This window comes from Gorilla gorilla, chromosome 11 (assembly GCF_029281585.2).
Source record: "Gorilla gorilla gorilla isolate KB3781 chromosome 11, NHGRI_mGorGor1-v2.1_pri, whole genome shotgun sequence".
NCBI classification, from domain to species: domain Eukaryota; kingdom Metazoa; phylum Chordata; class Mammalia; order Primates; family Hominidae; genus Gorilla; species Gorilla gorilla.
In genome coordinates, this window is record NC_073235.2 from 81,394,012 (window position 1) to 81,421,789 (window position 27,778).

Consider the following 27,778-nt stretch of genomic DNA (forward strand, 5'->3'; position numbering starts at 1 on the left):
CAATCATCCATGAAACTGTGATAAGTTAACATGTTAGCTTGAATGTAGGGTAAAATCTCAAACCCCTCACAGTTCTTGAGAGCATGACTTCATCTAAGAACAGGAATGTTCACAATTAGGAAACCCAGTGCACTCAAGGCACAACAAAGTGAATTTTCAAGAGGAAAATTCAGTGTTTCGGAGATAATTCATTATATAAACTGAACATACCTTTTCACTAGTGTAAACAGAATTTTATTCTAAAAAAAACATTTTAAGGGATTTTGAAATTATATTAATTTTAAAACTTCATTTCTTTATTTAAACTAGGGCTATAAGTGTCATGCTAAAAATTGGGTAAAGTGGTCAAATTTTTGTAAAATTTGGAGGTTTTACAATATAAATAAAAAAGAAAAATACCATTTATAAGCCACAAGAAGAGTTTTCTTCTTTGAGTAGACTTATACGACATAATTTCATCATTTATTTTACTTAATAATATAGTATAAATAATATAGTTATTTTACTTAATAACATAGTAAAAAATTCATTTCAACAGTCATGATTAAACATCTACATTCCAAACTCCAGCTTCTATTTTTGCTGAGGTAGAAATATCCATCATCTTTCACATTGAGTTCTTAGATTTGGAGTCAGAAATTATTTCCTTGATGCTTTGAAAAGGGAAAAAGGATTCTAACACTATTCTGAGTGCCACTTATCTATAGAACCTGCTATAGTATGGATAAATCCCAGTGGAGCTTATTATAATTTGTATAGTTAGCATGCCATGGCTTTCAAATGATAAAATGGGGAATCTAGAAATCGAAAGTCTTTGTGATTATGAAACATAAATTCTCTACCCCAATCTGACCTGAATTACTGTATGAGTTTGAGAAAGTAACCACTCTCTTCTTCTTCTTCTTCTTTTTTAAAAAAAGGCTTTTGCAGGAGATATTCCCTCTCTGTTAAAACCCAGAAAAATATCCCAGCAAAGTACAAAATAATGAGAGCAGAGAAAACAAGAGTAAGAGAATGGGAATGAAAGAGAGAAACTACATTTTGCAAGGCTGTAAACTATAGGGTTTGTACTTGAAGCATTGTTTTATAGCAATATGTTTGATAATGGTTTTCCTTAGAAACAATATTAACTGACTTGTAGATGACCCAACTCATTCTGAAGAATGAATATGCAGTTTAAATTTAAAAGTCTCTTATTCAAAAACAGAATTACTGAGGAGAAACTTAACTAGCACCTAACATCTAATTAGTTCAATAGCTCCAGTAATACGGTATATCTGTTTCCTCTCTTAAAACAAAGAAATCCCAAATGACAAATAATCTGACAATAAATCTTTCTTTAACATTTTACCACAATTTAGCAACTCTGTTTTGAAATTTTACTATTTATTTTTGCAAAAAGTTTCTTATTAGTAAAGAAGTTCAAAATTAAGTCACTAGTTTGATATACACCAGGACATTGTATTCAGGGTGTTGATGTTGTGATTTTTAGATCACAATGTACCTAGGTTCCAGGGTTTCCTCATTCATTTCCTGCCACATTGTCTGTTTTGAAAACATCAGTGAAATTTAAGGTATGAAACAATTCTAAAAACACCGTTTGAAGGTGTATATTACATTGGAAAAGGTAGAAAAAATTTTCAAATAAGATCACCAGCCTCTTATACTGAGCCGTACTCAAGTGATGTGAACAGGTGAACATTGCCATTTAGCAGGAACCACCTGCTGCAATCAACGTCCAATGAATCAGAGAGGAGAAGCGGAGCACTTCTCCAACTCAAGAAGACCTGGAGATGGTCCACAGCCAGATTTCACTCTGGCTGACTTAAAAAGGCAAGACCAAGGTGGAACAATCATGCTAAGGCACTGTTTCTAGCCTTACGGCTTGTGTGTAAAAAGCCTTGCAATATTCATATGTATTTTACCTGGTAAATTAAAGAGGATGAAAAAAAGGAGGCCTTCGGTAAAAATTTTAAGGTATTTTTAAACCTTGATACCTTTATGATAATTCTCTTCCTCCATGGGAAACACTATAATGTGGGCACAAGTGTCCCCCCGAAACAGACCAGTGGCAGCTGTAAGATAAAACCCTCATGAGGCTAGGCATGGTGGCTCATGCCTACAATTTCAATATTTTGGGAGGCCGACTTGAGGATCGGCCTCACTTGAGGATCACTTGAGCCCAGGAGTTTGAGGCCAGCCTGCACAACATAGCAAGACCCTGTCTCTACCAAAAAAAAAAAAGTAGTCAAGCATGGTGGCATGTGCCTATGATTCCAGCTACGTGGGAGGCTGAGGTGGGACAATCACTTGAGTCCAGGAGGTCGAAGCTGCAGTAAGCTATGATCACGCCACTACACTCCAGCCACGGTGACAGAGCTGGGCCCTTTCTCAAAACAACAACAAAAACCATCCAATGAACCAAACCAAACCAAACAAAACAAAAAGACAAAAAACCCTCACGAGGTTTGTTTGTTGTTTTTAAAGTCACCTTTTACATGTGAAAACAGTCTTTTAGTTTTGAGAATCAAATAATGGCCATAATAGGAATATATGTTAAAAGCTCTCTTTGCTGCTATCAGTTTTGAAATTTTACATGGCGTTTTGACTTCTGTGATGTGCTCCAGTCAGTTGAAGTAATGGGTCTTTTACTGGTCTGCCTGATTACCGAAAATTATCCACTTGACCTCACACTGACCTTGTTAGCACTGTTAAAAAATTCATTCGCCTTCTTTAACCAGGTATTCCTTTCCACCATGAGTTGACCAAATTCTTCTTGAAGCTGACTGAGTTTCTGGTGAGAGAGCTGGAGGTGTTCTTTCTCCACGTAGTCCTTTGACAGCAGAATTCTCAGTGCCTCACTCTTCAGCTTCTCAACAGCAGAATTCCATTCCTGCAGGAGATCATTCTTATTAAGTTTATTTTATACATCTCCTCTGTTATGGACCGAATGCTTGTGTCCCCCCCAAATTCCTCTGCTGAAATCTAACCCCCAAGGTGATGATATTAGGAAGTAGGGCTTTGGGAGATGATTAGTGACCTTATGAAAGAGGCCTGAGAGGGCTGCTTTGCCCCTTCCACCATGTGAGGATACAGTAAGTTGGCAGTCTGCAACCCAGAAGAGGGTTTTCACCACAACTCTACCGTGCTGGCACCCTGATCTCAAACTTCCCACACCCAGGACAACGAGACATAAATATCTATTGTATACAAGCCATTCAGTCTATGTTACTTTGTTATAGAAACTCAAACTGACAAAGACACCTCTTTTTATAATTTCTGATAAGATTCAGAGAATATTTAGATATGCTGAGTATATCAGAAATCTGCCATTCGATTTTCAAATCATGAAATTGTAGTAAATATTGTAGTGGTAAATGCTTCACTACAGGTTTGAGTACCATGTAGATGTAGTGGGAAAAGACACAGAAAGAGGCTAAAAAGGGAGAGTAGAAAGAGGCAGGAAGTTGGGATGAGGGACTGGCAGAGCTCCCAGCTGACCTGAATACAGGTCACTTCCATTTCTGTGAACTCCACCTAAAAATATACCCCCTATACAATGAACAACAGTTTTAAATCTTGAACTCATTTTGTCCAATGTGTATTCATTTAAGTATAAAAACATATCTTTCCCACAATTCAGTCTGTCAATGCAGGTAAATGTGTACAAGAAATGAAGAGAAATCACATGTCTTATGACTGTTGTTTTTGTGTCTGCCTACGATTACAGCTATTAGGTTGGTACAAAGCTAATTGCGGTTTTTGCCATTAAAAGTAATTACCTTTGCACCAACCTAATAAAATGAAGTTCTGTTACTCCTCATAAAATGAATAGCTGTTATTGTTTGGTATTTTCTCCTTCATGATATCGGTTTCACCTCTCAAGGCTTCACTCTTAATGGTATATAGACCTTTCAGAAAATGAAAAGAGGTAGCTTTTTACTTTTTGTTGCATGAGAATGGAAAAACATTAAACAGAATTAAAATATGAGTTGGAGTAAACCAAACATATTTACATTCAATTTATTTGAAGGGAAATTCAAGTTTCTTGCAAAAGTCCTGAAGTCAGACCCACTGTCATAAAAGAATGATTATCTCTAACATGACTGTCTTGTTAGTGAATCTTCTGGTATCCATATAAGCTGCGGTTGAGTGATAGGCATAGGCTACTTGTGAAGCGTGGAAAATTTAGCACAAGATTTCAGAAGTCTCAGTCTGACTCCATCCTGCCTTGTTCTACCAGTACAAAGTATCCTATTATTAAGTTACATTTGTTATATTACATTGTGTAAAATCAGCACAATTTTAGTGCAATTTGCCATTATTGTTTCCATTCATTCATTTTACAAAGTAACTACTATGGTACTACTATGTCCCCAGCACTATGCTAAGACAGATGCCTTGGGGAATATAAAGAAAGAATAAAATGGCTTGTGCGGTGGCTCACGTTTGTAATCACAGCACTTTGGGAGGCCAAGGCAAGCAGATGGCATGAGCCCAGGAGTTTGAGACCAGCCTGGGCAACATGGCAAAACCCTGTCTCTACAAAAAATGCAAAAAATTAGCTGGGCATAGTGGTGCATGCTTGTAGTTCCAGCTACTTGGGGGGGCTGAGGTAGGAGGATCGCTTGAGACCAGGAAGTCGAGGCTGCAGTGAATTGTGATCATGTCACTGAACTCCATACACACACACACACACACACACACACACACACACACACACACACACACACACTCAATACAATAGTATTTTAAATAACAATTAGCAGATGTTAAGATAGAAACTGTACATATTATTTTGTGGTGTCCATGGAAACTGTTATAGTTTTAGATGCAAAAGAAAAACATTTTGATCAATGAATACAGGAGTATAAAATGTAGAGGAAGAAATTTGAATTATTTGAAGTATCAGTTATATAAAATTGTGGCTTATAACTATAATCCTCAAAAACCCTTAAATTATATATTATTATTTTTTCTAGTATTGACATAGGTTCAGAAGAGTATGCTACTCAAGGTTACGTATCCAGTAAGAGGCAGTACCAGGACTAGTTCACAAGTCTTTGTCTCATGCTACCTACCAGGGAACTGAGGATAGACTCCAAAATCTGCAATTTCTCAGTGCATGCAAAAGCAGCACTCTTAAGCATGGATATGGGCTACGTGAGTTCTCAAGATCTTTCAATTTTTAAAGAGCTATTGTGTCCCCACTTAAGGAAAACTAATATGTGCCAAGATGTTCTTTCATAAAGCACTTTTATTACCGTTACCACTTAAAAACCATTACTTTAACCTACTGGGAATGAGCAAATATTTTTAAAACAGTACAATTTCTGGCACACATAATAGGCACTCACTAAGTGTTAGACCCACTTTTCTGCCCATCAGTTTTGGTTCATTAGCTCTCCAAATGTGTTCTTTATTTATGGGTATTCCCATTACCCAGTTGTAAAATAATGGCAGTGAAATATTTCCCAAAATGTTATTGATTAGTGTTAAGTATTGATCAGTCTTACGAGATGAAACAAAGTAAAACAGGTTTTTTTTTGTGGTTTTCGTTTGTTTTTGTTTTTTTACTGCAGTACTTCTTGGCATCTTTAATGTATTAATGTGCATTGACACTCTCCTAGAGGAAAGTGTGGTGTGGAATATTTTGGGCAAACTCTCTTGATTAATAAACTGTTTGCTAGTCATCTCAGGGGACCAATGCTCCAGTTGGAACAATGTTGGGGAAAAACGTTCTATAGCTAAGAGCAGCTGAATCACCAACTGGGTTCACCAGCTCCCACAAGTCTTTCTGTTTCTTTCTTTGTTTTGTCCCTGTTCTCCAGCTCCTCTGTTAGTTCATTTCCTCTCTTTGTACCATCCTTTCCTCTTCTGTCTGTTCAGATCTGTGGGGCATTAATACTCAAACTCAGGTGGAGAAATAATGTGTAAAGATGCAGAATACAGCAGGTAATTCTTTAAAAAGATTTGGCATTGATCAGAACTTTCTGTGCGATTAGGGGAGACTACTTAATGAATATGGAGAAGCTGGGGAGGGCCTAGAAAAACAGGGGCAAGGAAAATGCAGAAATTAGGATATGAAGAAATGAAATATAGCCATTGCGTGCTCAGTCTAACAACACTAAGCTCTAGGATGTTGTCTTAACTGTCTGCAAGATGGTAAGGGTTGATTTTTCTTTCTGTATGTTAGTGGTGTGCTAAATGCTTTACATGCATTATGTCATTTAATTTTTATCATATCCTTATGAGGTAGGAACTGTTATTATCTTCATTTTACAGATGGAGTAACTGGGGCCAAGGGAGATTAACAACTTGCCCAAGATGTCAACATTAGTAAGAGAAAGAGCCAAATTTCAAACTCAGGTAGTTTGACTCTACAATCTGCTATCTCAACCAGATTTCCAGCCCAGCTCTTCTCAGTCTTGACACACTGTTTTTCTCATCAAAGAATGATTAACCATATTATTTTGGAATTGCCTAGGTAAAACTTCCACATGGCCTGGACAAGACCTCGGAGGTGATAAAAATCTTGTATGACCCTGGGATTCTCAGATTTGAAATCAGAAGGCTCGCTATTTCAGAATAAACACAAAGCTAATATAGATACAGTTGAAAATTTACAGCCCAAACTCAGACTTAGTTTTGCTTAGCAACTGGACCAAAATAATAAACAAGAAGAGAAATACCTGTTCTCCAACGATTTCATAAATCTGCCTTCAGTATAAATTTTGCAGACAACATTAAAGAGAGACCTTTGGAGTAGAGCCAAGCCTTTGAAAACCCACTTTAACCTTGTGCTTGGCACTGTGCTATAAAAAGTGTACTGTGACCTTCCAAAGAAACTGTAAGGGGCCATTTTGTGGCTCTTATCTTTTTTTGTTCTCCATCCCCAGTCTTCTTAATTACATTTTCACATGAACTCTGTGGGTATTAAATGAAGCTGGGTCCATTCAATATTTCTATTCAATCTTCTCGGAAAATTGGTTCTGTTTTCTTTGGGCAATCTATAGGCAGTTTCTGATGCATTTCTATACCATTCTGGTAATGTATTTATTTCCCCAGCCATTTTTCATAGGGGACACTTCCACCAGTTTATTTTTCAGATGAAACTTTCCAGAGCAATTTGAATCCATCACACTATTTAAAAAATATAGTTGTCACCCTTGTCAAGTTTAGAGGAGCCCAATGGAGAAAATCTCGTTCTGTTTTCTCTAAGCCGTTGCTGCCTGCCTGCTAAGTGTTAAACTTCTAACAGGGTCTCAGTCACTTTGCAATAAAATATTTCCAGTACTTGTCCCCACCAGCAGAAAGCCAAAGCCTTCCATTTCCTTGGGTTTTCAATTTGACAGAGATGCGTGCGTATCTCTGACCCGATACAGACGTGAGGCCGTGTGTGTTTCCAGGTTTGTGGTGTCTCCATAGGTCACTCCATTATTTTCATTTTTCACTCACAGTAGGAACCTTTTTAACTGTGCCTTTCAGTATTCCATTTCCTGAGGAAATTGAGCTTTTCTTGGATCCCTTGATTGAAAGGGTACTTTTAAGAGTATTAATGCTAACAGACAAGAAGGCAAAAAAGATTTCTTCTTTCCTTCCCCCCATTGCTAGTCCTAGCTTAGCTCTTTAAATGAAGTTATGAACTGGCATAACAATTATCCAGCAAGCAGATCCAAAAAGTAAGAATGTTAGCTGCTCCAACTGAAAAGAAAAAAATAATAATAACTACAGTATGTTTAGTAAGCTTTTGCTCACACAAAAACTTCCCTGTGTATGAGGGGATTTTAACCATTCAACATCAGGTGGTAAATTTTCATTATAAGCTTGACTTCAGAATATAAGTTTTAAGTGGGGGAAAGGTGGACCAAAAAACAATTGGGAATATATTTGAAAACTACTAAAAAATATTAACTGTGGAGATTACTGGCCAAAATCAAATCTGGGAGAAGCATGTGTTGAGTTCATGTATAGTTCCCAAAGCATGGCTGATTCCTAGACCATCTCATTAGATATAGCCTATTTCTTGTTTAACCCTCAAGTCTACAGTTCCATTCAGAACAACTAGAATTAACTCATTGACACCAAATCATAGAATTTTACATGATTGCATTAGCAGATGGTAAAACAAACCTGGCAATTTTAATCATAGAATATTTGAAAGTCTGCTTAAGATTTTTTTTTTTTTTACAGAAATGTTTATGCTTTTGAAGAGTGGCATTGAGCCCTTTAGAAGTTGAAACTCTGATTATGTCAAGTTGGATTATCAATTGGGTGGTAGTCTCTTCTCATGCTCCCTTCAGGGGCATTTCTATGCTGACCTATACAAATGTCAGGGTCATTCTGGAGAGAAGTGTCTTGCCTCAGTCTCCCATGCTTGCTGAGTTCAGTGTCTACACACCATTTGAACTTTGCCCTCACTATGATGCAGTCCAGCAAAGGCACAGATTGCAAACAGGAAGAACTGTGATTTTGCATTTCACCTAGAGATGAAAGAAGTGTGCTGTTTCACCTCCCAGACATATGGTAGAAAATCATTGTGATTGAACCAGGGAGAGCTTGTGGGTAAGAGCAAAGAACTCCAGCTAGAGTGGTACACTTTTTATTCCAAGCTTGTTAAGTAGCTTCAGGAAGAAGATTTTGCTTTTTGAGCCTTGCTTTTACTTCAGTGCAATGACAGTCACCACCAGTTGGTACATTTCTGCTTCTCTAGTGACTCATCTGTTAATTCAGTGACAAATTATCTGTGCTTCAAGTTCCTGGATTTCATGCCCTCCTAAAATGTGGGATACTGGCTGTTTGATCCAGAAATTAACCTTACCAGAATTGGAATTGCAAGTCTATAATAGAAGTGACAGATATCACCAAATTAATTTCTGAGTATTAGTTGCTGCTTTCTTATCTTAGTTCATTTAGATATTTTAGTTAGATATTTAGTTCTTTATTTTAGTTCATTCAGATATTTTTAAAGTTGCAGGAAAATAGCCTATGACTTGGAAATCTCTTGTTTCCCTTATTCTCTTCAGTTTTTGGCCACTGAGTGGACCCACTAAGCAGCACTTTAGCAGCGTGAAGCAGGGTGCTTGTTGCTAATAAATACTGAAGCAAATGGCTATATGGCAAAATAAAATTTGAAAATAAAATCACAACACACTGTGCTCATAAACAAATCTTCAAAATAGTGATTGGAGCACAAATGCATTTATTCTTTCTTCCTTGGTTCAACATAGATAAAAATTTAATTACACAGGAATTCTGGGGAAAATATTCCCAAGATTTGTGTATTCCAAGAACCATTTTCTTCTTTAGTGTCTTGTCCCTGTTTTTCTTAGATTTCTTGTTCCTATTAATCACGTTTTCTTCTAGTTAAGTAACGGAGCCTGGTTGGTGTTTCCATTTCAAATTAAATTTAATAAAAGTCTAGCTGGCCAAAATACTTGCATCTAACACAATTTGCCTACAATCAGATTGTGCCATGGACTGACCAGGTGGTCCTAGTTTATCTTAATGTTCTCAGAGGACTTACTTTTTCATTGTCTACACAATCCATTGAGATCCATTTCAGGATCTCAACACATCTAACTCAGCTACAGGGGAAATTATTAGGTTGTGATGTTTACCTTTTGTGGTGATTTCCCTAAATGAAATAGGCTAACTTAATAGAAGGGAGGGTCTATTTATGTTTTATCCATGATAAACCTCAAATATAGACTTTTTAAAAAAGGCTCTTAAATCTGATTGGCTGTTAGTATCTCCTGGGAAAGTTTTAAAAACACATATTTCCAGGCTCACCCCCTATCCACTGAATCATAATTTATATTGGTAGGGTGAAAAAAATAAGGATTTTTAAAAAAATCTGAAGCATTTTATTTGCAATCAGGGACAAGGAAATGACACAATCAGACAAATTTTGGAACCACTGATCCAGAATATTCTAAGGTATTTAATGAATAGGTAACATTTGATTTAGAATAATTGATATATAATTATACCAAAAATTGGAAGATAGATTCTATAAAAATAGTAGTTTAAACCTTAAAACTTTCAACTAACTTGACTCTGAAAATTACATTATTGTATTAATGACTTCTAAATCTAAAATTTAACTTTAGTTTTACAAATTACTTCATTCACTCAATAAGTATTGAGCTAGCCTGTGGAAGATACAATGACAAATAAACAAAATCCTCACACTTAGACTCCTTGAATGATTGTTACACCAATCCATCAGGAGTTTAAACAGCCCTGTGCAATATTGGATATCATTAGTCTTAATTCATAAAGATGAAACTGACGCATTTCTTCCTACTTTCTTCATTCACATCATTGTCTCAACAAAGGTGCCAGTAATTTAAAAGGGAAAAGGATCCAAAAGTACAGCTGGATATAAAGAACAAGTTCTAATGTTCTATAACACTGTAGGATGACCATAATATATATTTTCAAATAGCTAGAAGAAAGGATATTGGATGTTCCCAACACAGAGAAATCATAAATGTTTGAGATGATGGATTTGGTAATTAGCCCAATCTGATATACATACATATGTTATATGCATTGAAACATCACTATGTACCCCATAAATATGTACAATTATTATGTGTCACTTTAAAGAAAAAAGCTAAGAAAAGGTAAAAAATATGATCAGGTTTTTCTTTCCCAAAATTGTCTATATGCCCATGTGGTTATTTTTACCTTCCTTGTAAAATTTTTTTAACTATATTTATAATAGCTATGTACTCTATTATAGGAAAAATCCTTACCTCTAATGGTATGGAAGAAATCACTTGCCTTCTAACAAAATTCACTGAAAGCTAGAATTTTTTCAACTCATCTTTTTGTAGGCTCTGGTTTTCAGCTCACCACTAAGTATATGCACAGGACTCTCATTCTATACTCAATAATCTGTGAACCAGCTGCAAATGATACTGGGATGGGCATTCCATAACTCTCCTACACTGAATGTGGAACCATCTAAAAAGCATTATTCAGCACCTTTTATGAACACAAGCTCAAACAGGAAACAAAACGAGTGTGTAGCAGAAAGTGAAATCAGTTTCTGCTTTGGGGTATCTGAGAAGCCGTCTTATTGGGTCTTAAATACGCGCAGGGATTTCAGCTGGTGAGCGTAGAGGTGGGCCTGGGGAGAGGGCAAGGATGACCCGCCATGTTCCAAGCAGGAGAGACAGCTCGAGCCAGAGCACTGAAGCAAGGGGGTCGGTGTTATCAAGAGAATGTGGAGGACGATTCTGGATCATAGAGCAATGGAGCTAATGGTGTCTGGAGAATTAATAAGAGTTTCCTATAGGAAGCAATATCTGAGCTGAGACCTCAAACAAGCTGTGGGAGTTATCCAGGCAAAAAAGGAGTGGAGGTGGGGTGGGGAGTGAAGGTGGGGTGGGGAGTGAAGGGTGACAGAAAAATGAGTTATTAAGAATGAAAAGAGATATAAAGTGAATAGGAGATAGAACCAGTGAGATCTAGAATAGGATCCATTTCTCCCAGAAATGAGGGGAAAGAGAAGTAAAAGAGAGAAGCAAGGAAGAGACAAAAAGTCTGGGCACCGAAGAAAAGAACAAGCAATTTCACTCTGTGTGACTAGGCGACTTTGAGGTTAGTTAAAGCCTGGCTCCCTAGTGGTTGAGAATTTTAAAAGAGCACGAAGGTTTTGGACTAGTTGTTATGGGGAATGGAGCAGGGAATTAACAGATGATAAATAAAGGGATTTGTAAGGCTAACTGGTAACAGATAAATTACATTTTAAATAGACCAATCAGAATAATTACGCTAATTGTTTTAGAATTAGGAAGAAACAGAGAAACCGGGTGACTGAGTTTACTCACAACAGTCCTGGTGGTCCACGCTGAGTGGCACAAGGACAGAGGCCAGGAAAAGACAGAAGGCAGGGAGGTTGTGATGAGAGCAGTTTTGGGTGATGTCATAAAACAAAGTGTGGTGGCCACAGGAGTGGGAAGCTGAAGCTAGCTGAAAATAGGCCTTTGGAGTAAAGAAAGTCAAGGAAAGCGAAGGCTAGGGCATTAAATAAGTCACTAAATGGCTAAATTAGCATAGGAAGGTTGTAGGCGGTTCACAGATTGACTGTGTTAAGGTATAAGAAGTCCTCTCAGGTGTTCACTTAAAGTGGATTCAATTTCACTATTATTATCATGATAGCAAAATACCATGCAATATAATAGTATTAACTGTAAAAAGCGATGCTTTCTGGGACATTTTATTTAAGGGCTGACAAATGCCAGGAAAAAAAAAGATATATGAGGAATTTTTGTTAAAGTCAAAACTAAAAATACTTTTCTAAGCATTTAAACTTAACGAGCTGGTAAAGATTCTGTAAGCAAAATAACAGCAGGTAGTTTTAAACCTCATGATCATAGATCATAGAGCACAATGTTCTTTATTTGCTTTCTTAACTCAGCCCTTTCTTAGATGGGCATAAACATTTCGGAGGGACTTTCTAAATTCAACTTTCCCCTTGGAAATTAAAACACAGGGTTCACTAAGCTTTAAATTGAGCTGCAAATTAAGGCTAGAATAGGGTTACCAATATGAAAATCCCATCATTATGTGGACATTCCCAATGCTTGCTGGCAAATTCAATACTATTTGTATATATTTTGCCTGTTAGTAATAAAATGATTTCTAATTTATGTTCTGTGAAAAATGACATCTGCTTTTAACTGGAAAGTTCATTAAAGAATCAGACAAGTAAAACAAATTATTCACTAAAATGAAGACAGGGGAATTGAAATGCTCTGATGCAGGTGTCTTACTCTTTGGAGAACTCATTTAATTTCTGCCTTGAGACATTTCAGATTCAGACCCCACTTTATTTTTTAAATTAGATGAAACATTATAAAACAGACTCTTTCATTTTATTGATTTTCTTTGTAATCATCAGATATGTGAGCTGATTTACTGAAGCAATATATTTTATAGTGATTTTACAATTTTTTCACATACCTTTGGTGAAGGAATTTGGGGAGGTAATGAAAGTTCAAATAGCAGAAGAGTCTGCTTTTTTATACAGGTTAATAAGTGCAGCAATGAGAAGAAAATTGTTCAACAATGCCTGTGAAACACTTGGAAAATATGTGGATATCCTGGACACTATGATTATACAAACTCTGGATATTGCTACATACCTCTTTAACTACCCATAAGACATGTAAGTAGCTCCTTTTTTACTAAATATAAGTGCTACTTCTGAGGAAATATTCTTATTTTTGAAAATAAACAATCAGAACATTTAAATACTTGTCTTTTGATCTTCAATTACCTGAGAATGTATCTAGGACTAAATACAAACAACAACAAAAAAATTAAGTTGTAAGCTTGGGCAAACATGTCCACACCTTAAGAGACTCAAAGATTTATTTTGACTTATATCTTCTGAGTTTTAACAATGACCCAGTATTCTGACTCTATCACTTATACTCTCTTTCATTGTGCAATTATTTCCCTCATAACCTTTGTTATCCAAAAGGGAGCCCCGAGACCAGCAGCATCATTACCCTGGAGATAGTTAGTAATGTAGATACTAAGGCCCCACTCTAAAGCTGATGAATCAGAATCTGCCTTTTAAAATATATGGGTAATTCATGAGTACACTACAGTTTGAGAAGCTCTGGTCTAGAATACACTGAAGTAGCAGCTTTTTACAACTAGACAGATGAGCAAAAACACAAATGAACAAAGAATATAGAAAGGGAAACTTGCAGATGATATGATCGTACATGCAGAAAACCCTAAGGAATAATTTTTAAAAATTAAAGCAAATAAATTAAATCAGTAAAGTTGGAGAGTATAAAATCAACGCTAAAAAAAATCACTTGTGTTTCTATAGAACAGCATTGAACAACCTGAAAAGGAAATTAAGAAAATGATTTCATTCATGGTAGCATCAAAAAAGTAAAATACCTAGGAATAAATTTAATCAAGGAGATGGAAAACTTATACAAGGAAAATTATAAAACATTGTTAAAAAATGAAAAACCTAAATAAATGGCAAGATATCACATGATCATGAATTGGAGAACTTAATGTTGTTAAGATGGCAATACTCCCCAAAGTATTGTAGGGATACAGTGCAATCCCTATAAGAATCTCACTGGCCTTTTTTTGAAGAAATGGAAATGCTGATCCTAATATTAATGTGGAATTGGAAAGGACCCTGAATAGCCAAAACAATCTTGATAAATAAGAAGAAAATTAGAGAACTTATACTTCCAGATTTTAAAACTTACTACAATCCTACAGTAATCAAAGCAGTGTGTCAAACTGGCATGAAGATAGACATATAGATTTAAAGAATAGAAGAGTCCAGAAATAAACCCACACATCTGTGGTCAATTAATTTTTAGTGAGTGTGCCAAAGTCCTTCAACAGAGAAAGAATATTTTTTTCCAACAAATTGTGCAGGGACAATTGAATATCCACATGCAAACTAATGAAGTTAGACCCTTACCTCACATCATACACAAAATTTAACTCAAAATGGAACAAAGATCTAAATATATACACTAAAGCTATCAAATTCTTAGAAGAAAACATAAGGGATAAATTTTCATAATTTTGGATTTGATGATGGTTTCTTAGATATGACACCAAAAACAGCAAAAAATTTAAGATAAATTAAACTTTATCAAAATTAAAACTTTTACTTATCAAAGAACATTTTGGTCAAAGGGCTTGAATAGACATTTTTTCACGGAAGATATACAAATGGTCAGCCAGTAAATGAAAAGATCTGCAACATCATTAGTTATTAGGGAAATGCAAGTAAGAATCACAATGAACTAGCACTTCATGCAGACTATGACGACTATAAAAATCAAACAAAATGAAAAATAACAAGTGCTGAAGAGGATGTAGACAAATTGGAATCTTCTACCTTTCTGGTAGAAATATAAAACAGAGCAGCTGCTATGGAAAAATAGCATAGTAACTTCTCGTAAGTTAAGTACAGAAATACCACATGGTCTAGCAATTCTACTCCTAGGTATTACCCAAAAGAATTGAAAAGAGGTATTCAAAAAAAAAACCATATACATGAATGTTCATAGCAGCACTATTAACACTTGAAAAAGGTGAAAACAACCCAAATGCCTATCAACTGAGGAATGGATCAATGAAAGGTGGTATATCCATACAATGGAATATTATTCAGCCATAAAAAGGAAGTTTTAATACATGCTGCAACATGGATAGACCTGAAAAACATGCAAAGTGAAAGAATTCAGACACAAAAAGCCATTAAATATTATTTTATTTAATGGTATTTCCAGAATAGGTAAATACATGGACACAGAAAGCAGATTAGTGGTTGTCAGGGGCCGAGGGGAGAGAGGAATGAAGATTGACTGCTTAATGAGTATGGTGTTTCTTTTTGGAGTTATGAAAATATTCTGAACTAGGTAGCCATGATAGTTACACAATACTGTGAATTTACTAAATGTCACTAATGATAAATTTTATATAATATTTACTTTACCATTATTTTCTTAAAGCCCATATTATGTTGTGTTTCTGTTGTGTGAGGCATTGTGCTAAGAACTGTTATATATGGCCAGATGTGGTGACTCACGCCTGTAATCCCTGCACTTTGGGAGGCTGAGGAGGGCAGGTCACTTGAGGTGAGGAGTTCGAGACCAGCCTGGCCAACATGATGAAACCCCGTCTCTACTAAAAATTAGCTGGGGCATGGTTGCGCATGCTTGTAATCCCAGCTACTCAAGAGGCTGAGGCAAGAGAATTGCTTGAACCTAGGAGGCAGAGCCTGAATAAGCCATGATTGTGCCACTGCACTCCAGCCTAGGTGACAGAGTGAGACGCAGTCTCAAAAAAAAAAAAAAAAAAAAAAAAACACACACACATGCACACAAAACTGTTATATACAACCACGTTTAATCTTCACAACAAACTCTGTAAATTAGGTACAATTGTTACCCCTTTCACAAAAAGGGACTGGAACCTAGGCCCAAATACATAAGAAATTTGCCCAAGATTATATCAGAAGTAAGCAGAGATGCTCAAATTTAACTCCAATTCCCTTGCCTGAGGGCTGCCATGCTGTATACTGCCTGGGAGTGTCCCATTCACTCTCTGCTAAGTAGTCTAAGATGCTATATGTTGCCACTTCAAATAATGTATATCTACACGGTTTGGTAACATGTAATCCTTAGAAAACACATTTAAAATATGTGTTAAAATGAGGAAATGCTTATGATATAATGTTAATTGGAAACAAATCACATTGAAAAACAACACATACAATTTTTTGTGTATACATACACACATATAGTGTATATGTGCACACAATACACAATTTTGGAACACTCATATGTAAATGTTTTATATTTCTTTCCTATTTCCATATACACCCACATATGGTGTGATTTTAATTTTCTTTTGTTTAGTTTTATGTCATTTCTATTTTTTCTAAAATGAGAAGGTACTGTGTAATCAGAAAAATAAAACAATAAACATATTTTGAAAGAGACTTTCTTGCATTGGCTCTACTGATGATAATTATGCATTTAAATTAATTAAATAAGCTTGTGGGAGATTCTGCTTTACTTCCTTATCCTATATTTATAAATATTTTTTAACTTTAAACTGAGCTGTTTCCTTTGACTATAGTTTCTGTAGGACCTAAGCATTGGTATTTTCTGAAGATCTCCAAATAATATTATTTGAAGGAACTTGGGGCCAAGATCACAAATCCAATTTATGAAATCACTCAGTAACAACTAGAAAATATTTTCAATGACTTGGAAAATCGGATTAGATGATGAATTGTGGAAGATGGTTTTAATCTTGAAGCTGAGATACGTGAATGCTGCTATATTAAAACATTTAAGATGATGTTTCTATACACAATTTTCAGTTTTGCTTCTCTCCCATAACTTTAAAAATTATTATTAATCAAGAACTTCATGAACAACATATGTCATAATATAAGACAACAATATAAGAAGTCATCTATAAAAATTAAGAGGGACATGTACATACATGAAACACATGGGCAAAATGTCTAAGTTGGTGCCTCTTAAATTTTAGCATGAATACAAATCCTCTTGGGGAATTTGTTAAAACACAGTCTCATTCAATAAGTGTGATGGGTGGATTTGAGATTCTTAATCTCTAACAACTCTCTGATGCTGCTGTTGTTCTATGGGAGTCACACCTTGAATAACAAGGCTATAAGTTTCCTTTAAGCCTTAAAGATGGAGATTAATAACCTCCATCTCGAAAGAGATCATGCCTTTCCTAAAGTCACTCCCATTCAAACCGCAGTAGTTTAAGTGATTTTCTGTCTTCTGTCTCCCTCCCATTACTGTCATTCACATTGTTTCCAAGGTAATCTCCTAAAATGCAAATCAGTTGAAGCTATACTTTGCTTGGATGATATTTCATTGCCCATCTGGTCTCAAATCCAAATGTTTACAGCAGCCAGGCACATAATGTGAATGAGTGAAGCAAGGGTAAGAGGGGGGGTATGTCATGAGGAATAGTGGCAAACTAAGGACTGTGGCAGACTGATGTGTGCATACCTTTTCTAAAAGAAACAGGTGTTACTGGGCTCCAGCCAGGAGTCACTATGTCTATGTGGGAAGATGAGTCTGATAATGCCAAATCTTCTAGTTTTTTTTAAAGAAACAGGAAATCTAGATTTCTTTTTTAACAGAAACGCCAACATTTTAAGATTGACATTTTTTTTAAAGCTGGATGCCCACCAAAACCTACATAGAATCTCTAGGAATGAGATGCAGACATCAGTATTTTTTTCAACACCCCCCAGGTGACTCCAGTGTGCAGCCAGAGTTGAGAAACACTAATCCACACATTCCCCCACGGCACCAACACAACCCCATCTGTACCAACCATGGTACAGATGGCCTGAACTTAACCACGGGTTGAAGCTATAGAAGTACAGATTGGTTCCTGAAGGGAGTTCTACTATATGAACATTATTTCTGATGTGTAAGAGAAGGAGTGATTATGCCTTCTCAAAAAAAAATAATTAGCAAGTATTTGTTTGCATAGTATTTTAATACCTCCTACAACAAATTCTGAGTTTCAAAGGTTGAATTCAAGCTTTGGGGCATCAAGTTGATTTATAATACAATTTAAGAGTATTTAAGGTTTTAAACCAAAGGATGGTTTATAATCATCCATGTCTGCTATTTCATTGTCTCTTATATATGCAAAAGAAAAAAGAATTTTCATATTCGGTAAAGAAAGTATAATTAAAACAATTACCCAGAGTCAAAGGTTGTATTTAAAAATCCTTTAGTTCATTTATTTCAACACATCCTGAATAAAGTATCACATTTATTAAGAGCTATGAAAGTTGCTGTGTTTCTTGTTCTGAATGTATTCCAGTAAGAAATGATAGAGGCATTTTCAAAGTTTACTTAGAAAGAACTTACTGAGTAGACTAACAAGCCATATACACCAGCTTCCTGCTGTTGAATTTAGTTGTGGGTAGCAGAGAACACCTGCTTTCTCTGTGTTACCAGATTATTTATAGGAGCTTCACTAATGAATCCTCAGCTTGATGCCTTATTTCTATGTTAAATCCTCTTTGAAAGGAACATTTCCTATTCTGTGCCTCATATCCACACCCAAACAAAAGTCCAAAATGTAATATGCTGCTTACTATTTAAGGACATATAAAATTGAATTTCTTTTCCATGAACAAGAAATTAGATTGTTGAAAAACCACAAATAAAAACTATTTGGAAGTTTACACTATGGATGGGAAAGGAAACAAAACAATATTTTTGGAGTCGCTACTAAAATGTGGATGCTTTCACAAACATTTTCTTTTTTTTAACTTTTATGTTCAGGGATACAGTGAAGGTTTGTTACATAGGTAAACTCCTGTCATGGGGTTTGTTGTACAGATTATTTCATCACCCAGGTATTAAGCCCAGTCCCCAATAGTTATCTTTTCTGCTCCTCTTCCTTCCCCCATCCTCCACCCTCAAGAAGACCCCAGTGTCGATTGTTTTCTTCTTTGTGTTCATAAGTGCTCATGATTTGACTCTCACTTATATGTGAAAACATGCAGTATTTTGTTTTCTGTTCATGCATTAGTTTGCTAAGGATAATAGCCTCCAGCTCCATCTATGTTCCTGCAAAAGACATGATCTCATTCTTTTTTATGGCTGCATAGTATTCCATGGTGTATATGTACCACATTTTCTTTATTCAATCTGTCATTGATGGGCATTTAGGATCATTTTATGTCTTCCCTGTTGTGAATAGTGCTACAATGGACATTCACATGCATGTGTCTTTATGGTAGAATGATTTATATTCCTCTGGGTATATGCCCAGTAATGGGATTGCTGGGTTGAATGGTAGTTCTGCTTTTAGCTTTAAGGAGTCTTCATACTGTGATTTACACACTCCTATCAATGGTGTATAAGTGTTCCCTTTGCTCTGCAACTTCACCAACATCTGTTATTTTTTGACTTTACCATTCAGACTGGTGTGAGATGGTATCTCATTGTGGTTTTTATTTGTATTTCTCTAATAATCAGTGATATTGAGCTTTTTTTTCATGTTTGTGGGCTACATGTATGTCTTCTTTTGAGAAGTGTCTGTTCATGTCCTTTATCCACTTTTTAATGGAGTTGTTTGTTTTTCTCTTGTACATTTGTTTAAGTTCCTTATATATGCTGGCTATTAGACCTTTGTCAGATGCATAGTTTATAAATATTTTCTCCCATTCTGTAGGCTGTCTGTTTACTCTGTTGATAGTTTCTTTTGCTGTGCAGAAGCTCTTTAGTTTAATGAGATCCCACTTGTCAATTTTTGCTTTGTTGCAATTGTTTTTGGTGTGTTTGTCATGAACTCTTTGCCTATTTCTATGTCTAGGATGATATTGCCTAAGTCATCTTCCAGGGTTTTTATAGTTTTGGGTTTTACATTTAAGTCCTTAATCAACCCATCTTGAGTTGATTTTTGCATATGGTGTGAGGAAGGGTTCACCTTTAATCTTCTGCATATGGCTAGTCAATTATTCCAGCATTTATTGAATAGGGAGTCTTTACCCTATCACTTGTTTTTGTCAGCTTTTTTGAAGATCAGGTGGTCATAGGTTTGCGGTCTTATTTCCGGATTCCCTATTCTGTTTCATTGGTCTATGTGCTTGTTTTTGTACTAGTACCATGCTGTTTTGGTTACTGTAGCCCTGTAGTATAGTTTGAACTTTGGTAACATAATGCCTCCAGCTTTGTTCTTTTTGTTTAGGATTGCCTTGGCTATTTGGGCTCTTTTTGATCTTATATGAATTTTAAAATAGGTTTTTCTAGGTCTGTGAAGAATGTCATTGGTATTTTGACAAGAATAGCATTGAATCTGTAAATTGCTTTGTGCAGCATGGCCATTTTAATGATATTCATTCTTCCTATCCATGAGTATGGAATGTGTTTCCATTTGTTTGTGTCTTCTGTGAATTCTTTGGGCAGTGTTCTCTAATTCTCATTGTAGAGATCTTTCACCTCCCTGGTTAGCTGTATTCCTAGGAATTTAATTTTTTTTGCAGCAACTGTGAATGGGATTGCCTTTCTGATTTGTGTCTTGGCTTGGCTGTTGTTGGTGTATAGGAATGCTAATTATTTCTGTACATTGATTTTGTATCCTGAAACTTTGCTGAAGTTATCAGCTGAAGGAACTTTTGACTGAGACTATGGGGTTTTCTAGATATAGAATCATGTCATCTGCAAAAAGAGAGAGTTTGACTTCCTCTCTTCCTATTTGGATGCACTTTATTTCTTTCTCTTGCCTGATTGTGCTGGCTAGGATTTCCAATACTATGTTGAATAAGAGTGGTGAAAGAGGGCATCCTTGTCTTATGCCAGTTTTCAAGGGAAAGGCTTCCAGCATTTGCCCATTCAGTATAATGTTGGCTGTGGGTTTGTCATAGATGGCTCTTATTATTTGGAGGTAGTTCCTTCAATATCTAGTTTATTGAAGATTTTTAAAATGAAGGAGTGCTTAATTTTATTGAAAGCCTCTTCCACATCTATTGAGAAAATCATGTAGTTTTTGTCTTTAGTTCTGTTTATGTGATGAATCACATTTATTGATTTGCATATGTTGAACCAACCTTGCATCCCAGGGATGGAGCCTACTTGATCGTGGTGGAGTAGCTTTTTGATGTGCTGTTCAATTTGGTTTTGTAAGTGTTTTGTTGAGGACTTCTGCATCAACATTCATCAAGGATATTGGCCTGGTTTTCATTTTTTGTTGTGTCTCTGCCAGGTTTTGGTCTCATAGAATGAGTTGGGGAGGAGTCCCTCCTCCTCAATTTTTGGGAATAGTTTTTTTAGGAATGGTTCCAGCTCTTCCTTGTACCTCTGGTGAAATTTGGCTATGAATCCATCTGGTCTTAGGCATTTTTTTTGTTGATAGGCTATTTATTATTTGTTCAATTTTGGAGCTCGTTATTGGTCTGTTCTGAGAATCAATTTCTTCATGATTCAGTCTTGGGAGGTATATGTGTCTAGAATTTATCCATCTCTTTTAGGTCTGTATAGAGATGTTCATTGTAGTTTCTGATGGTTATTTTTATTTCTATGGGGTCAGTGGTAACATTCCCTTCATTATTTCTAATGATGTTTATTTGGATCTTCTCTCTTTTCTCCTTTATTACTCTAGCTAGCAGCCAATCTACCTTATTAAGTTTTTCAAGAAACCAACTTCTGGGTTCATTGATCTTTTGAATGTTTTTTCATGTCTTCATTTCTTTCAGTTTAGCTCTGATTTGGGTTACTTCTTGTCTTTTGCTAGCTTTAGGGTTGATTTGTTCTTGCTTCTCTAATTCTTTCTGTTGCAATGATAGGTTGTTAGTTTGAGATCATTCTAACTTTTTGATGTTAGAAAGACATTTAGGGGAGAACACTAAATGTTGGGCATTTAGTTCTATGAATTTCCCTCTTAACACTGCCTTAGCTGTGTCCCAGAGATTCTAGTATGTTGTATCTTTGTTCTCATTAGTTCCAAAGAACTTTTTGATTTTTGCTTTAATTTCCCTATTTACCCAAAAGTCACTCAGGAGCATGTTGTTTAATTTTCATGTAATTGCATGGTCTTAAGTGATTCTCCTTGTCTTGACTCTATTTTCATTGTGCTGTGGTCTGAGAGTGTGTTTGGTATGATTTCAGTTCTTTTCCATTTGCTGAGGATTGTTTTATGTCCAATTATGTGGTCAATTTTAGAGTATGTGCCATGTGGTGATGAGAATAATGTACATTCTGTTGTTTTGGGATAAAAGGTTCTGTAGATGTCTAATATATCCATTTGGTCCAATGTTGAGTTCAGATATTAAATATCTTTGTTAATTTTCTGCCTTGATTATCTGTCTAATACTGTTAGTAGAGTTTTGAAGTCTCCCACTATTATTGTCACAAACATTTTCTAATTGAATTTTCAAGGCTGTATCTTACAAGTGAGGAAAGTGGGGCTCGCAGGGATGTAATGTATCCAAGGTATGTCATTCATTATGTAGTGAATGACATAGCAGGGGTTTAAACCTGTTTTTCTCCATGTAGATGCAACCAAGTATAGCATTATAGTCAACTTCTAGATATTGCATTGCTCCCAGAACATATTCTGTTCTGGAGTAAGGGAAGACAAAGAATATAGAACTATAAACATTTGGTCATTATAATTCCCTTTTCTCTAATCTAATCTGCTTGGTTTTTTTTCTTTTGGTTCGGTTTGTTTTAGAAAGCCTGCTAATTCAAGTGAGAAGAGGCTAATAAAGTGGCTAAGGAAAATGTGTATCCAGCAAAGGCTGCTAGGTCTTTCCAGAAATCCTAACCCTGTATATAGGACTGGCTTCATGGTCAACTGACCTGTGCAATCACACAGAGCCTTATGTTTAAAAGGGGCCCATGCTGTCCCCATACTGAAATTCTCAATAATATTTTAAGAAAACCTTCCATAATTTTATTTTGCACTGGGCCTCACAAATTATATAGCTGGTTCTTTCTGTAAAGTGAAAAGTAAGGTTTTATAGATCACAGAACTTTTCTGTGGGAGACAAAAGGTGGTTGAGTCTCAGGGCACATGGCTGTCTACATACAATAAAGTTGGATGCCATAGACAGGAGATATGCCAGGGGAGAACTTTTTAGGTGTGATGCTTTCTCTCCTTACCTCCCTGGTCATTGCTCACTTTCTACCTTTTTTGGACAGAAAATAGTACCCTCAGTCCAGTACCAGTAAGAGAGAAAAAACAGGATCCCATGGAAATCTAATCAGATGGATAGTTGATATTAGAGAGGTAGGCAACCTGATTTGTTTCTTCATGTGTCCACACCAACTCTCCACCATGTGAGGTGGGTAGAACACCACCCAGAGAAATAGGTCATAGATAAAAGCAAGGTCCAGAATCTAATCACTGGGAGGTCGTCCAAGGGGTATACTCTTTTGTGTGTGTGGTGGAGGGGGGGTGTTGGGGGACAAATGGGAATGGTTGAATCCTAATTGTAGCAAAAGAAGTCAACTGCACTTAGGGGTATCTCCCCAACTCACCCACAAGGGGTAAATTAGAGCACTGGCTTTCATATCCCCACTATACCAAAGTTACTGATATCCCAATGGAACATTAACTCACAGGGATAAACAACATCTGTTGACCACAAGCAACACTGAAATACAGAAGCAGCAGAATTAATGCACTGGACAGACCAAAAATTTAATATGTTAAAAAGTATATCTTAAGATATGAGGAAATACATTAGATAGGTAAAACAGAAAACCATTTATGAAGAAGAATCAATGTCAGCAACTGGGCATGAAAAATGTAATAGCTGAAGTGAAGAACTTGGCAGGAGGGCTGAATGGCAGAAGGAGTACAGCAGAAGAAAGAATGAGTGCTCTATAAGATCAGAGATAAGGAGAGAATAAAGAAATGGGGGGAGGCAGTGGTAAGTTAGGAAGGATAGAAGTAGAACATCATCTACGTAATACAACTTTCCAAATTTACATTGCAACTAGAAATTAGCATACTGAAGAACACAAAGAACTGTATAAACTAGATGCAAACAGTGTTATGGCAAAAAACAATATGAGATCTACAGCTTCATTCTATTTATGCAAATTGAAACACGTAACTCTGTATTTTAGAAATAGGACTATGTCTAAAGACATATGTTGAGCCCATTAGAGTAGGTCCCTGTGAGAATGAGAATGTGAGGGATAGAGAGAATAAAGGGGAAGACAATAAGGTAAACCAAAAGGGAAGTGTAACTCTACTCTGAGGGCTAAAAAAATGTTTTTAAAGATATTGGGTGGATAGATAGATAAAAGGAGGTTAAGTGATTATCTAAAGTCACAAGGGAATCACAAAAAAAACTAAAAGGATGCTTCTTCTTCACAACGTAAAAGACTTACTACACAGACATTAATCAAATGTCCTTTTCATATCAGGCACTGTCCAATGTGCTGGGAATACCAAGGTAAGATACCGTCTACTTTAAACAAATACTACTACTTCCCCCGCCCAGACTTATTCCTTTCAACCAGCTCTGGAAAGGTGTTTTCTACACTCATCTTTCTTTCAATATAACAAGCATAATTGATACTGAAATGTACATCCTATCTCCTTTACAGGATTTGAAAATTAAAGAAAGTTTTGAGGTCATCTAGGCCTACCTCTCATTGCTTCAGGAATCTCTTCTATTTCCCAACCTGTGGAAGTCTATTTTTCTGTCATGACCATGAATTATTATTTCTTTCCTACAGAATGGCTGTGGATAAGTCTATTGCCTCTAAGACAACTCTCCTTAGCCTCTCTTCTCTGGCTTACACATTATGAGGACTTTAACTCTCATCATAGACAGCCTGGTCTGATTGCTGTTTGCCTTATTCTGCCATATTCTGGTTTGACCACCCCCTCCTAACCAACAACTCATATTCCATCCATCTGTTCAAACCCCATCCTTCCAGAAAGCTGTCCTGGATCACCCCAGAATAAAGCACCACTCCACCTTGTGCATATACACTGATGGGGGTCTCTCTAAACCCATATGATTCGGAGACTCCTGAAGTCTTAATAACCAGTTATCTTGCCAGTGAATTCTCTAGTGTCCGAAATTCATGGCAAGTATCTTTAGAACCTTTTTGTATCTATAAGTTATATGTGAGCATTCATCTTCATTTGACTGAATCAGTCTAAATAATTAGTCAACATTTTTGTAATTTGTAATTAAAGATGGATTTAAGATTGATGGCTCTATAGCTCAACCCATAGTTTGGAAGGAAAATCTTACATTGGAAAGAATGCTTCACATAAATAAATAAAAAAAGAAATCCCAATAAATAAACGAACCTCCCCCTTTAGAAAATAAATTTGCCAAGTATGAGAGTTCATGCCTGTAATCCCAGCACTTTAGAAGGCTGAGGTGGGAGGATCACTTGAGGCCAGGAGTTCATGACCAGCCTGAGAAACATAGCAAGACCCCGTCTCTACAAAAAAAATAAATAAATAAAAACAAAATTTGCCAGGTATGGGGGTGTGCAGCTGCAGTCCCAGTTGCTCGGGAGGCTGAGGTGGGAGAATCACTTGAGCCCAGGATTTCGAGGCTGCGGTGAGTATGACTGCACCACTGTGCTCCAGCCTGAGTGACAGAGAGAGACCCCATCTCAAAAAAAAAAAAAAAAAGGGAAAAGAAAAGAAATTTATTCTCAGGGATGCTGTAGAGAAATAGGTTTCTATGCCTCACTTTTCAAAAACAGTTTGGCTTGAAAACTACTTGAGTACATGGGGCAATACTCAGCTTCTGCACAAGATGCAGAGTAGTTCAGGACCCTAAAGGAAGTGCATATACTTGTCTGGAACCTCCCAGGCTCAAACGATCCTCCCACCTCAGCCTCCTGAGTAGCTGAGTAGCACGCAACACACCTGGCTAATCGTTTAAATGTTTTGTAGAGATGGAATCTCCCTATGTCATGCAGGCTTGTCTAGAATATTATTTATTTCTAAACACGAATGAGCTATCAAGCCATGAAAAGATATAGAGAAACTTAAATACATATTACTAAGTGAAAAACACCAATCTGAAAGCCTACATACTGTACGATTCTAACTACATGACATTCTGGAAAAGGCAAAACTATGAAGACAGTAAAAAGATCAGTGGTTGTCAGGAGTTGGGGGTGTGGAAAGGAATGAACAGGCAGAGCACAGAGGAGTTTTAGGGCAGCAAGAATAATCTGTATAATTCAATGATGTTCAATCATTCAATACATATCATCATACATTTGTCCAAACCCATAGAATGTACAACACCAAGAGTGAACCCTAATATAAGCTATGAACTTTGGGTAATAATGATGTGTCAATGCAGGTCCATTAATTGTTACAAATGCGCCACTCTGATGGGGATGTTGATTATGGGGGAGGCTACGAATGTGTAGGGGCAGGGTGTATATGGGAAATCTTTATACCTTCCTCTCAATTTTGCTGTGAACTTAAAACTGCTCTAAAAATAGTCTTTTAAAAATTATCTTTTACATCCCTTATACCTGCAACTTAATAATATTGATGGAAAGAATATCTATATGCTTTTTTGTTTATGGACATCAGAGGTTGAAATATGAGCTATAAACTATGAGAAAAACTGTGCCCTACTAAGGTCAAACATTAACAAATATTCTACTCTAGACTGTCTTCAGGGCTAGAGGAAACCATAACTCTACATTTATCATGAATATAACCCCAAGGGATGTCTAAATTTTGTGTACACTACATACTGCTTTTTTTGGTATTAAAGGAAGTAGCATCCTATGCAATTCTGGTGATCTCTTGTGCTTGGTATTTGGGGCCTTCGATAGAATTTTCACTGATAAAACTTGAGTTTGATACAAACAGAATAAATTGCCATATAATTCAATGAAAAAAGTTAACCTCCTAAACAGATAAACCAAATGCTGAAAAATTTTAAGAAATTAAAAAATAATCAGTCATTATTTGTCAACAGTCTTCTGTAAGTGCACCTTTTATCAATCAAATATTCAAACCAAAGACTTTGAATGCCTACAAGACACTGGAGTGTTCAAACAGAAGCAAGAAACTGAAACAAATGTGTCATGATCCCCATGAAAAGATTTAAGTCTAAATAAATGCAATCTACTGCCTCCATCCTCATCCTGCCTACTCCTAACCTCCCAGACATGTGAATATTTGACTTGTCTAGCCTGTATTCAACTATTGTCTAGTAGTGTTGGCCCATTGTTTTCTAGAGCTTTATGACTTAGCTCTACCTACAACTATCATTATCTAAAATATTAATATACAAAGTTCTCTAAATCTTGATAGTGATTATTCACTGTTCCCATCCCATCTACTATGACGGACTTCTGTTTTCTTGCAGATCAATATGGAGCCTCTGTAAAGAATTTTGGAAAGTATTTATAGACCCCCAGATGTGTAAATGCACTGATTTTCAAATAACAAGACACAATGGAGAGAAGGTCAACCAAAACACCGGTGCTTTACTCATCTTGCTTTCAGCACTTCATGCTTGCATTTTAATGCATTCTATATACCTACAAGTGGCTGCCTGGCTGGTAGCCATTACTTCTTGTAAAACTGAGAAATCTGAAGCAAGTTAAAGAGCAAAAGACATGTAAATTGGAACAGCAATCAAATTATATCTGGAAGTCATAAAAGTGATGACTCATAGTGATATCTCAGTGTAGAAAAAAAATTTTTTAGAAAGCTAAAATGTATAATGTTT

The 27,778-nt window shown here is 36.2% G+C and overlaps 1 protein-coding gene and 1 long non-coding RNA gene across 5 annotated transcripts in view; one reads left to right on the forward strand and one right to left on the reverse strand.

Annotated features, from left to right (window-relative positions):
• The window catches only part of CCDC141 (coiled-coil domain containing 141), a 219,622-nt gene that overhangs the window by 89,837 nt on the left and 102,007 nt on the right, over positions 1-27,778 (reverse strand). For all 4 annotated transcript variants that reach the window (XM_019021976.4, XM_055380321.2, XM_055380322.2 and 1 more), the window contains one exon: positions 2,699-2,893. In XM_019021976.4, coding sequence (XP_018877521.3) covers positions 2,699-2,893 — 195 coding nt within the window. The remainder of the gene's footprint in view (positions 1-2,698; positions 2,894-27,778) is intronic.
• Positions 12,002-27,574, forward strand: LOC129532124 (uncharacterized). Its single transcript, XR_008677750.1, has 3 exons — positions 12,002-12,109; positions 13,046-13,183; positions 27,413-27,574. It is a non-coding gene; the product is annotated as an uncharacterized lncRNA (long non-coding RNA).